Below are 13,272 nucleotides of genomic sequence, written 5' to 3' on the forward strand. Positions count from 1 at the left end.
CCCTGTCCGCGTATGATGGATTCACTTGAAGGCTGCTACATTCGCACATAAAAAAATGACGTCGCGGAATGAACCTTAAATATTTTGTCCAAAGTTCATGATTCTTCGCAGTAAAGGGCAAAAAAAAGAGGGAGTCATGGGATCTTACGACTAGGTACATGGGAAATTCCCAATTAACCTGAAATTCCCAATCTGCCGGGTTCCCTGGAAAATACCCAAAGTGAAACGCGCAATCTGATGCTGCTGAGGCTTGGGTTTTAGATGCGACGTACTGCGCTGGCCATCGGCGTCTCCGCCGCCTACAGTTGTCCCCAGTATGTCGCGGGGCCAATGAAACACATAGCGCTATCATTTTCAGACTCATCTATCTACGCGCCCATGGGAATGGTGTCTTGGTCAGCTTTGCGCCCCGGCGACCTTCAGAAGGGCGGGGGACGCTGCTGTCGGCGCCGATGTGGCACGCAGACGCGTCGGGCCGGCGTGGGACGGCATATTACTGCCCGCAGCTCCCGCGGCCGGCGTGGGACGGCATATTACTGCCCGCAGCTCCTCCGGGGATAAGCCGCGGTCAGAGCTGGCAGCGAGCTGTCCGGCAGCGGCACCAAGTACACAGAGGGGGCCAGCGGAGGGGACGCCGCCGGCGGGGTATAAAAGGGAGCACCGTCCGCCGGCGACCACCCGAGCAGTGAGGCCGCTCAGAGAGGTGAGCGGAGACTAACAGCCGCGGTGCACAGCCGACAGTCGAGGGAGCGCCACTCGGCCAGGTGGACACAACGAGCCGCACAGCAACGTACCGGGGCAGGTGAGCGAGCGGGCGCCGACGGTGGCGGCTGACAGCCGGACGGTGGCGCCTCACTAACGGACGGTGGCGGCTGACCACCGGACGGTGGCGGCTCACTACCGGACGGTGACGGCTCACTACCGGACGGTGGCAGCTCACCACCGGACTGAGGGAACTCACCGCCGGACGGTGGAACGGACATGGAACCTCTTCAGCGAACAGACTAACAAACGTATCATGTGTACTGTGATTTTCAAGGAACTGCCTGCAGGGCTGACTCGAGGATTGAGGCAACTGCCGAATGCAGCGCGCTTATTAACTCGTCATTAGCGGAGGCGGGTGATTAACGCCTCCCTCCCCCACCCCCAGTCGACTAATCGCGATTGCTCGAGGACTTAAGAGGCAACAGCCCTGGAAACTTTTTGTAGCTTCTAGCTACAGCAATTGCTACATGAATTTTGCAATTGCTGTAACTTCTCGTAATATTTTGTCAATTTCTTCAAGTTATGACCAATTTTGTGACCTAACTTCGTGCCAGTTTAGGTAAAAAGAAGTAAAATTTTATATTGCCTCCAAGGAGCCTATTATTGGACGAATTTTAGTTAATAACAAAACACCAAGGACAAATTTATTATCCCAAAGATCCAGACAAATATCAGCAAATAAGTGTCAGTATTTCACTGCCATTTTTCTAAAGTCATAAAGTCAGACGACAGACATCATGTACGGAGAAAAACGAATCACACCATTAACTTACTGAGCTCAATCTACAACTGATGGACACCCTTTTGTAGACCTCATTTTCAACTTAAAAATTTGAACTTTTTTAACCTGACCTTGACCTAACCAGAGGTCAGTGCCTGATCTTGAAATCTTAAAAAATACCTTAACGACGCAAAAAACTTCCCTTTTGATAAGACCGGCCAGAAAATGGGTCAGATGACATTTCAATTAGTTAAAATCATTGATGATGTTAAAATCATTAAAATATCTGTACTGATGAGCTCAGCATTTACGGAATAGCTGACCAATTTATCCGTTGTCAGCACGCAGTTCGAATATTCAATCGATATCATCGACACCGCATTTGCTGGAAGCTAAAGCCCATGCTCAATTTTTATTTTCAACCAGCTTGACCTGCGGCGTGAATTCGAGCTTCAAGTTTCAAGATTCATGTTTTAGATGCGTTTCGGAAAGAAATTTTCAAAACCATCTCGCAGGTCCCGCTACAATGCTTAGTTGCGGGGACAAGTGACGTTCGACTGAAGGCGCAGTAAGGCCAAACCGCTGTATTTAGGTCAATTCTGAAAACTTATTAGAGAAAAAGACTTCGCAAATCTGAATGAGTGAAACAGCTATCGTATATTTTCCCGTGATGCAGCTCTGTTAGCTCGCAAACTATAGCATTATTTCTCCAAGGACGTCAAAGCTGGCCTCGACAGTCGGACCCTTTGGCTCAGGCGGGCATGCCCCATTCGAATTCGCCTCATGTCGGCAATTTGAGTTTGATCATTCATATTTTCGAAATCTTGCTTTTCAATATTTTATCAGTCGATATATTGTCTTTAAATAGCTATGTTGTGTTTTGAAGTGAAGCAATTTCATATTTTGTGCGTTCGATGTTCTGTTTTAATAAAGTATGTTCGATGCCATGCAATTCGGGACATAACGTTTAAATGCTTTATATGTGAACATTTTAGACACCACCCACCGCTGCCCTATCTACTCATCGGCACTAGCTACTGACTCCCAACAACACACTGCGCTGCGGCTGCTGCTGGTCTGGCTCGTACCGAGTACCTACTGACTGTTCCGACTCTCCAGCGCCACACCATGCGCCAGCTGCTACTGGCCAGTCTCGTCTGCGCCGTCTCGGCCGAGCACCATGAACGGATCAGCCTGGTGCAAGTTGGACCGCCGAATGGTAGGCATCGCTCCGCGGTCTGGTAGACTGTCATATCTGGATTATGGGACCTTCTAAATGAGCATTTCAATATTGGATTGGTGACAACGATCCAAACGTAACGCAAGTACGAGATAAGGATGCCGATTGCCAGTGACATGTGAATTAGGTATATATTAACGCTGCTAATGATGCGTCAAACGTCAACATGTCGATGGGCATTTCGAACCAGGCGTTAAAGGGACTATCCCACCTTTAACATGGGGTTTGAGTTGAGATAGCCAAGTTTGCGGCGAGGTTCAGAAACCACTATCTATCTAGGTTGCAACCCCCGCGGCCTCTTGGTGTTGAACAAATTCGCTCCCTTCATTTGAAAATGGGCCTTGTACAAGGCCCTATCTTCAACATGGAGCGACCGTTAGTGTGACGTCACCTCGTTTAGTCATTCTGATTTAAATGGGTTTGTTCGTTGAAAAATCGCTTAAAACTTGGTCTGAACTTTGTTGTGGTGCCTACAGAGTAAAAAGAATCAGCTTTATGACAGTAATGTGGCCTGGGGAAGGAGGTAATTTTGGGCTGTGACGTCACATATTTGAAAGTTTGTGTTTGGAATATGGGAAGCCTAAGATGTTTAATGAAAAATAAATGCCAGAACCGTGTTCCTGGTCATCCAATCTATAAAGTCGGGCACAATTTAACTGGTTTTAACAACATTTTAGAAGGTGGGATAGTCCCTTTAAGAACGGTATACCGAAATCTGTCCCATCGAAGTAAAAGAATGTCCATTGCCCAATGCCCATGCATATCCACATTTGCCCTCTGATCTATATTGGTGCAGGAGTCTAATAATCAGAAATCTCCTCCCTGCTAATTGCGCGGCGCATTACGCCCGGTGGCGGGCGGCTCTTTCAGCGGCGCCTCCTGATGACACCGGGCCGGCCTGTTTGTTTGCAGAGTGTGTCGCCAACACGTGCGGCGACAGATACACGTGCGAGGTGCGGGAGTGCCGCTGCGAGGCCTGCATCCCAAGTGAGTGACACAGGAAACTGAACCCGCCACCGGAGGCCTTCAGGTGATCGATAGAATGACCATGTCGCTTGTGCATCCTTCTGCACGACACACCCGGTGCCAGTAGTCAGTACCCACGCAGCTGGCAAAGAGCGTGGTAGGTGCGGTTTGTGAAGGATCTAAATGATGTAGCACGTGGAACCCAACGAGGAACGTGGGGTAGGAGCAAGAGGAGGTTGGTGCGTTGACCGCACCAAGGAGGCAGGTGCCGTCAGTTTTAACCCGCGCCCCGCTGGGGGGGGGGGGGCAGAATCTGCCCCCTCCCGTTTTTGCCAATAACTTCTAAACGCGTTACGCCAGCGACGTCAAACTTTCAGTACCTTATTATACATCAATTTGACACATTCCCTAAACATTTGAGCGAAATCCGTCGGGAAATTTTTGAGAAATTGACGTTTTAGTGACGTCATGTTCGCCATTTTCGCCTCAAAAACGGCAAAATTTCAAACGCCGCTAACATTTTCATTTGTAAAGGAATGAAGACGTTACAAAAAGATTATACGCGATTCTACTTTGTCTATCAAATGGCTATCTCGGTTTTTGAAAACTTTGGATTTTGGCCCAAACTTTTTTTTTTCTAAAAAAAAAACTGAATTTTTTGGGAAAATAATTATAAAATCCAAAATTTTGAGTGTAAAAAAAAACGGAATATATGTCAGAGAACTGGTCTATGTGCACCTACATACCAATTTTTAGAAAAATCGGTTAAAAATGTGGGAGTTATTCAAAATTTTATGACGTAACGACACACAAAATTTTGAAAAATGATTTTTTGGAAGTTCTAGACCTCGTACGGAAACAAAAATAGCACCATTCGATTTGCCGTAAAAAACTGCATCAGATAGACACCTTTTTAGGCGTTAACAACCAACTTCAAAATTTGACCTCACTTGACCTAACCTTGACCTGACCTCGACCTGAAATTCATCCAGAGGTGGTCCATATCACTTATTGAGTGTGCCTATTGAATTCTATGAGTAAAATGACCCATAAAACATGTGTCGCACATGCCCTTTTCTATATTTTGTTTTTGGTGACCTGACCTGACCTGACCTGACCTTGACCTTTGAATGACATTGTATGCAACGAATATTGTCTTGCTAGTCTAAGAACACGTTTTGGGCAATCAGTCTCAGTCCATTCTTCGGCAACTACGGTGCAAGGCCGATATTGTAGAAACTTGCATTTTGTACTCTTGGCCTGACCTTGACCTGACCTCTGACCTACTAAAGCAAAAAAATTGGGCTCTTAAGATCCGCCTTGTTGAGAGCTTTCGATTGCCGTTTTCCCCGTCTTTCTACGACCATCGGTTCGGAAGTTAGACAGGGGGGGGGCAGAATCTGCTCCCCCCCCCCCCCCCCAGCAGGGCGCGTATGGCTGAATAGCCCAGCGGGGCGCGGGTTAATGTTCCAATCTCAAAGGTCAGCCCGTGTGCCGTATTTAATTTCTCACGGCAAGCATTCCTAAAATGCAATGTATTAAAACAAAATTGCATTTAAACGTCATCCTCAGAGACTTAAGTCCACTTGGAGGTACCTCATAACTCATATAAGGCCCCTCCGAGTCACACCTCTCACGGGAAGAAAAACAAAGGCATTGACTTCAAGAGATAAACTCAATGAGCCAGCCCCAGTTGCTGCGTACCTATCTGATTACCCAGGTAATACACGTCTATTGGTTTCAGGGTAGGACGATGAAAACAATGCCGTGGAAATGAGCAACAGTTCACTTTTGCCCTGATCCCCACCAGTGTTACGCGATTTCTGACACGGAATCACCACCCGCACCGAATCTTCACCTTCGTTTTAAGTCGCTTTATTCCCGCAAGTCGTGTTCGTCACTTCCGCTCCTGACACCATCGCCCAGCCAGCGCTATTTATATGATTGTGGTGACTGGTGAAACCAGTGATCCGGTTACTGCCTGCGTTTCAGAGAAGCTGACTTGCAAGGACATCAAGTGTGAGCCGAACGAGAAATGCGTCCAGACCGCTGACGGGCCAGAGTGCCAGCCCAGTGAGTCCACTATGAGTCACCCTTGTACAGCTCTGCATAAACCGATTACGAACTGATTACACCTACTCCGCTCTTCACATACCCATCTGACAGGGATAGGACGTGAATGAACATCGAAATGGAATGTCGCTAAAGGGAGGGGTGAGTTCTTGGGGTATCCTTGGGTTGGGTGGAGCTTCACAATCACCACCCAACGGTGCCGGGCTATGCTGGACTGGCCGGGCCTGACACGTCTGGGGACAGGTCTCCCTGGGGCTGACATTGTGATTGAGGGCAGCTTCTCCGGGTGTGCATCACAGGGACATGTGCGACATACTGACTGGTTTAGGGATATGTGCGACATACTGCCGCCGTGACTGGTCACAGGGACCTGTGTGACATACTGACGCCGTCACTGTGACTGTGACCGGTTACAGGGACTTTTATTTTTTTTTTATTTAGGCCTCCCTCCAACGGGCACTTGTGGCCCAATTACAGGAGGGCTCCTCCTCCTCCTGGCCCTTGTTCCCCCACCCCCCATGGGCTACGGCTGAAGTGGGAGCCTACCCCACACCTGGTGACACAGCCGGGGACGACGCCCGCGGAACGGGCGGAACCGGGAATCGAACCCGAAACCCGGCACCGCCCGCACCGCGGGTCGACGCCTTAACCGACTGCGCCACCAGGGCCCAGGGCCGACTTGTGCGACACACTGACGCCGTGACTGTTACAGGGACCTGTGCCGACATACTGACGCCGTGTCTGGTTACAGGGACCTGTGCGATATACTGACGCCGTGACTGTTACCTGTGCCGACATACTGACGCCGTGACTGGTTACAGGGACCTGTGCCGACATACTGACGCCGTGACTGGTTACAGGGACCTGTGCCGACATACTGACGCCGTGACTGGTTACAGGGACCTGTGCCGACATACTGACGCCGTGACTGGTTACAGGGACCTGTGCCGACATACTGACGCCGTGACTGGTTACAGGGACCTGTGCCGACATACTGACGCCGTGACTGGTTACAGGGACCTGTGCCGACATACTGACGCCGTGACTGGTTACAGGGACCTGTGCCGACATACTGACGCCGTGACTGGTTACAGGGACCTGTGCCGACATACTGACGCCGTGACTGGTTACAGGGACCTGTGCCGACATACTGACGCCGTGACTGGTTACAGGGACCTGTGCCGACATACTGACGCCGTGACTGTTACCTGTGCCGACATACTGACGCCGTGACTGGTTACAGGGACCTGTGCCGACATTGTGATTGAGGGCAGCTTCTCCGGGTGTGCATCACAGGGACATGTGCGACATACTGACTGGTTTAGGGATATGTGCGACATACTGCCGCCGTGACTGGTCACAGGGACCTGTGTGACATACTGACGCCGTCACTGTGACTGTGACCGGTTACAGGGACTTTTTTATTTTTTTTTATTTAGGCCTCCCTCCAACGGGCACTTGTGGCCCAATTACAGGAGGGCTCCTCCTCCTCCTGGCCCTTGTTCCCCCACCCCCCAGGCTACGGCTGAAGTGGGAGCCTACTCCACACCTGGTGACACAGCCGGGGACGACGCCCGCGGAACGGGCGGAACCGGGAATCGAACCCGAAACCCGGCACCGCCCGCACCGCGGGTCGACGCCTTAACCGACTGCGCCACCAGGGCCCAGGGCCGACTTGTGCGACACACTGACGCCGTGACTGTTACAGGGACCTGTGCCGACATACTGACGCCGTGTCTGGTTACAGGGACCTGTGCGATATACTGACGCCGTGACTGTTACCTGTGCCGACATACTGACGCCGTGACTGGTTACAGGGACCTGTGCCGACATACTGACGCCGTGACTGGTTACAGGGACCTGTGCCGACATACTGACGCCGTGACTGGTTACAGGGACCTGTGCCGACATACTGACGCCGTGACTGGTTACAGGGACCTGTGCCGACATACTGACGCCGTGACTGGTTACAGGGACCTGTGCGACACACTGACGCCGTGACTGGTTACAGTGACCTGTGTGACATACTGACGCCGTGACCGGTTACAGGGACTTGTGCCGACACACTGACGCCGTGACTGGTTACAGGGACCTGTGCCGACATACTGACGCCGTGACTGGTTACAGGGACCTGTGCCGACATACTGACGCCGTGACTGGTTACAGGGACCTGTGCGACATACTGACGCCGTGACTGGTTACAGGGACCTGTGCCGACATACTGACGCCGTGACTGGTTACAGGGACCTGTGTGACATACTGACGCCGTGACCGGTTACAGGGACTTGTGCCGACACACTGACGCCGTGACTGGTTACAGGGACCTGTGCCGACATACTGACGCCGTGACTGGTTACAGGGACCTGTGCGACATACTGACGCCGTGACTGGTTACAGGGACCTGTGCCGACATACTGACGCCGTGACTGGTTACAGGGACCTGTGCCGACATACTGACGCCGTGACTGGTTACAGGGACCTGTGCCGACATACTGACGCCGTGACTGGTTACAGGGACCTGTGCCGACATACTGACGCCGTGACTGTTACCTGTGCCGACATACTGACGCCGTGACTGGTTACAGGGACCTGTGCCGACATACTGACGCCGTGACTGGTTACAGGGACCTGTGCCGACATACTGACGCCGTGACTGGTTACAGGGACCTGTGCGACATACTGACGCCGTGACTGGTTACAGGGACCTGTGCGACATACTGACGCCGTGACTGGTTACAGGGACCTGTGCCGACATACTGACGCCGTGACCGGTTACAGGGACCTGTGCCGACATCCGGTGTGCTGCCGGAGAGAAGTGTGACGAGCTGCCCGACGGACCCGACTGCGTGCCAGGTGAGGAGCGATGAACGCAAACGTCGAACAAATACCTCCATATGCATAGACATACAAACAAATAAACAGTGCGAATACGTTGATTCCTCGAACCGGCCAGGGGTAGTTTTAAATAAGCAATGCAAAACAACATAATGTTCAAGGCTGAAAGATGTCTCTTGCTGAACAAGAAAACGAAAAAATAACGAAGCAGCCTTTCCGTTACACCTCTGTTTTTATTGGCGCCATGGTATCCGTACACAAAAACGACCATCGATGATCGATCATTTCGCACATCGGAGAAGAAATCCGACACATATACCTTACGCGACATTTTAACCGTGTGTACACAGACGTGCCGACGTGCGAGGGCTTCTTCTGCCGTCGCGGCACCAACTGCTACATTCGCCAGGGCTCGCCCATCTGTCTGCCCAACACGTGCGAGGTGCGCGAATGTGAGCCGGGCCTCAACTGTATCGACACGCCCGACGGAGCGCTCTGCCGCAAGGGAGAACGTGAGTACACCACTCACAGAAGACAGACCTCACCTTCGGCTTCGCTGTGGTTATTAGCTGACCAGCTTATGTAAATGCTGGGCCTGTCCAATGTCCATATCCGTCGCATCTTGATGCTTGATTCATGGAGACCAAATGAAGCCTTAATATCCATTTTCGAATTTATAAAATTATTTTCATGAAATGGTAAGGCTTTTTATTAAAATAACCAAACAACATTCAGATATATTTTAACGTGCTACATAAAATAAGTTACGATGCAATGCGTAGACTATTTGAGACCGCCAAGGACGGCTTCTATTCGTCTGACGCCGACAACCGTACTCCACCTGACGCCGACCTCTGTTCCAGCTATCGGCACGTGCGAGGGCAAGTACTGTCCGCCCAACACCGTGTGCCAGACGTCGGCCCAAGGACCGACCTGCGCACACATCTGAGGGACGATTCGAATCGACCTGCGCGCACATCTGAGGGGCGACTCGAATCGACCTGCGCCCACATCTGAGGACCCGACGCCGACCTGCAACCACATTTGAGGGCTCGAGGACCGACCTGCGCCATACCTGAGGACCCGCGGCCCGAGGTCACAAGTGACGATGGAAGGACCGATCTGCACCCACACTGCAGAGGATCTGAGGGGTGACTTGGACCGACCACCTCTCAGGCCGTCCACGCCTGAGAGGCACGCCCCTCTGCAAAGATAAACGGTGATGGTAGTTCGGACCAGAATTCAAACAAGGTTTGCGCAGAAAAGTGTTTACTTTTTTAACCGATGCGAACGCAATGCGCATGCTTATGTATCTGATGAAGCCTGTAATCTGCCCAGTAACCGATGGCTTCCTGCGACCGTTAATTCCTGTTTAGGGCTGTGCGCTGATTGGCAATGTTGGTAGGGGATATGACAAGGGACTGTCATACTACAACGCGAAGGATAATTGAAATAAATATTGATGCGGATCTGCAGCAGGTACAGTTTGGCCGTGGCAGTGGTGGAGGGGTGAGGGCACCACTATCCTACTTGGAGTTTATTCATTTCGCGTCTTGGTACGACAGATAAATCCAGCTATTGCAATAAATTACGGGAGATAATGCCTGCTTTCCATACCACTTATCAAATAATTGTGGTTCTCGACATTCCGTGCCATTTCTTTCGACACTCAACCAAGGTGTTTTCTACTGCCTATTGAATAAACCCTGGTTAAATCCTAACTTGATAAACTGAGCACGATACAAATTACACCATTGGAATTTGGAAGAGTTAAAAAATATTAACGTATCAGAGACCACGACTGCTTGGCCATCCGATGAGATTCCTCTCCAAAGAAACACGGTTAGAATCTGCTCTTAGCGCTGGTACCACCATGCTCAATTACGTAAGACACCTCAGGGCCGAAAACGCATATTTTTTCGACCAGGTTAAAAATTTAGGATAAAATCTTGAACAAAAAATATCGGAACTCTGGGAACTCACAATGCGCAAGACGCACTCGAGTCTGATGACGAGTGGAAGTTCCCGGAAGGATGACAAACCGGATGTCGCGTCAGAGCTGCTCGTTTCGGGAGGACTCGGGTGAGCCAGCGTCTGAGGCAGCTCTGTGACGCATTTTACACAAATCGCCTCGATAACACTAATCCGTCCATTATACAACCCACCGCACTCTCCCCTGTTTGCAGGTATTCCCGGTGTTCAATAGCCATCAAAACGATTTAATGAAAACATAGGACCTTTAATTCTAACCCTACACCCGGCACCCAGTGTGGGTATCATCCAACTTTGCTATGATGGGGAACTTATGGCAAGACCCGATTGCAAAAAAGCTATAGATAGACGCGAAAATCAATCGATTGCAATCAATAATTCAACCAGAAGCACAAACGTTATGTTTTCGCTGAGGCTAACACTGGTCAACGCTGCCGGCACTAAACGTCGTCAAAAGTAGCATTTTTCGTCAAAGTTCAAATTTTTTGAAATTATTTTCATAAAACGCCACATCAATCGTGAACCAAAAGAGCTGCAGCATCGCAGAAAAGCGCATTCGATAGCCCTTTCGAGGTTCCTTCGTTGGCATGCTCTCAGAGTTGACCGCATGTCACCATTGAACAGTTTGGCCCACAGACAGCGAAAATCGCCAAAATAGACGGACTTCGTCAACCCGTTTTCCTGCAAAACAAACACAGCTTCAAATTTATATGCGATGAGCTGTGGGAATGACAGCAATTTTTTAAGCATGGCCACTTGCCTGGCCATGACGACTTGCTCTTATACCGAAATGCGATTTCCGATTGATCCCAATATTACTTACAGATGCATACAACGTTTATCATGGTGACGCATGCGTAAAAAATTCCCTGAGATGCTGCGTTTCTTATGTAATAAACTCAGCGGGGAGCTTTGTCGGTAATGAGTGTTCAGGCGCCAACGAGGTGGTTTGTTACGTGTGACAGCCATCACCGGGACAGTCGTAAAATCGGCCTTACGTAATAACACCCTGCATGAACAGAGCGCGCATACCGATGGGTCCACTGGAGCCTGACCTCATCGCCAGATAGCACCCTGGCCAGCATTGAATCCATCACGCATTTCTTATCACTGCACATTAAAATCGGATGACCTGACATCTATGCAATATACCTAAATGTATTCAAATCATGAGTGAAATTGAAGGCAAAGTTAGTACCTACTAATAAAACGATAATTTTGTTGACCGAAAAAATACGAAAAACTCAATAAATAAAATTATAAAGCACAGATGTCGCTGTCCCTGTAGTTGTTGCTGCTCCTTTGCAGAGGTTTACGTTCAATCACGTAACTGTGCCATGAAATGTCATGTGGTCGGGTGGGACCAGGCACCAAGTTGTAGGTATATCTGGCATGTAACGCGTACCGCCGTGTTGAGCTGGACGGGACCAGGCACGGGGTATATCCGACCGGTAACGCGTGGCGCGGGCGCGGCCGAGCGGAAGCCGTGTGCGTGAGCGACCGGGTGCCATCAGCCAATGCACGAAGCAGCCCGGCTTCGTTCTAGTTCTCAGCTAAGCTGGTCACTATGCACGCATGTGTCAAATAAGGACGGCTTGACCTGAGGTTCGTCCGATATGCATTTACAATTATTAAGTGTTAAAACGTAGCTGAGTGAAAGATTATTCAAAGTGACGCTGGTCATTTTCAGAGCTGACATTTTTAAGCAGAGTGGTCGATCGTTGTCAGACATGCTCTGAAACAGATTTCCATGGGCTAGGATTCGAGGAATATCTCGTCTCTATGGAAAAGTGCGTCATTATTTCGAGTGGGACATTGTGTCATTGGTGGCTCAGATACGTCGAAGTGCGGATGACCGAGGGCGAGGTGCACGCTTAAAAAGTTCCCACTGATAACTTCAGTTGAAAACCTATCCCATAACATTACGTACAGCTCTACTACGGTTTTAGGATGGTGGAGGTGAGGTACGATCCAAAAATGCACACTCATTTTACATAAAGCTGTCATGCGTAAATAGTGGAGCATAGCAATAAAACCGTCACTGACCCTGTGTTAATTCCCGCTTGCAATGCAATTGTGGCGTTTTCGCCCGATGTATTTAGGATGCCACGAGCGCTGGTCAGTGGTCACTAACCCTCACCGGATCTGTCGCTTTTCGACACACCCCAGGGCCGGGAGGTGGTGGTGCGACTCACTCCTCGTTTCGCTCCTAGTTGAGCGATAGCGAAACGGAAAAATGGCCATTAATGTTTCATAGTCATCGAGAGGTGCAGCACGAGAAATGCTTAGTTTTAAGGTCTTGGGTCCGCCTCTGACCTCAGAGGTCAGGTCATCAACCCAAAAGTCGAGCTGCAATTTTCGATACACATCACTAAAAGCGTCACTGTAGCCTGCAGGCAGCGACTTATCCAGGAAAAACAATTCTGAGTGTTGGTCCATCGTCAAAGTAAAGTCAAATAAGACCAGGTCAGGTCTTGGGAGGTCGTTTCATACATATCGTTTACTTTGAAAACTTATTCACAGCTCAATGGTGCGGTTTCAAACTTGGTACCTCAAGTTGATTAAGAATTATTCAACAACACCGCAAATGCACTAACATGAAAATGAGCATTTGGCAAACATATTTCATACTGCTCATCGGTCGCAAATTTGCTTGCAATGCGCAAGTCACCATTTCATT

The 13,272-nt window shown here is 49.8% G+C and overlaps 1 protein-coding gene across 1 annotated transcript; it reads left to right on the forward strand.

Annotated features, from left to right (window-relative positions):
* Positions 1-676: 676 nt before the first annotated feature.
* On the forward strand, positions 677-10,075 carry LOC122363305 (spore coat protein SP60-like). The gene is made up of 7 exons (XM_043332425.1): positions 677-802; positions 2,606-2,705; positions 3,639-3,713; positions 5,685-5,765; positions 8,544-8,618; positions 8,951-9,112; positions 9,464-10,075. Exons 2-7 carry the CDS (start codon positions 2,615-2,617, stop codon positions 9,547-9,549), a joined length of 570 nt encoding a protein of 189 aa, XP_043188360.1. The 5' UTR covers positions 677-802; positions 2,606-2,614; the 3' UTR covers positions 9,550-10,075.
* Positions 10,076-13,272: the final 3,197 nt, after the last annotated feature.

The sequence above is a fragment of the Amphibalanus amphitrite genome, unplaced genomic scaffold, assembly GCF_019059575.1.
Source record: "Amphibalanus amphitrite isolate SeventyFive unplaced genomic scaffold, NRLGWU_Aamphi_draft 000614F_arrow, whole genome shotgun sequence".
Taxonomy (NCBI): Eukaryota; Metazoa; Arthropoda; class Thecostraca; order Balanomorpha; family Balanidae; genus Amphibalanus; species Amphibalanus amphitrite.

Excerpts from the sequence above, each read along its gene's own strand:
- LOC122363305 (XM_043332425.1), top strand. The coding sequence starts at position 2,615 with ATGCGCCAGCTGCTACTGGCCAGTCTCGTCTGCGCCGTCTCGGCCGAG. Across the intron at positions 3,714-5,684 it reads CTGCGAGGCCTGCATCCCAA|AGAAGCTGACTTGCAAGGAC; the intron begins GTGAGTGACACA and ends CCTGCGTTTCAG. Across the intron at positions 9,113-9,463 it reads GCTCTGCCGCAAGGGAGAAC|CTATCGGCACGTGCGAGGGC; the intron begins GTGAGTACACCA and ends CCTCTGTTCCAG.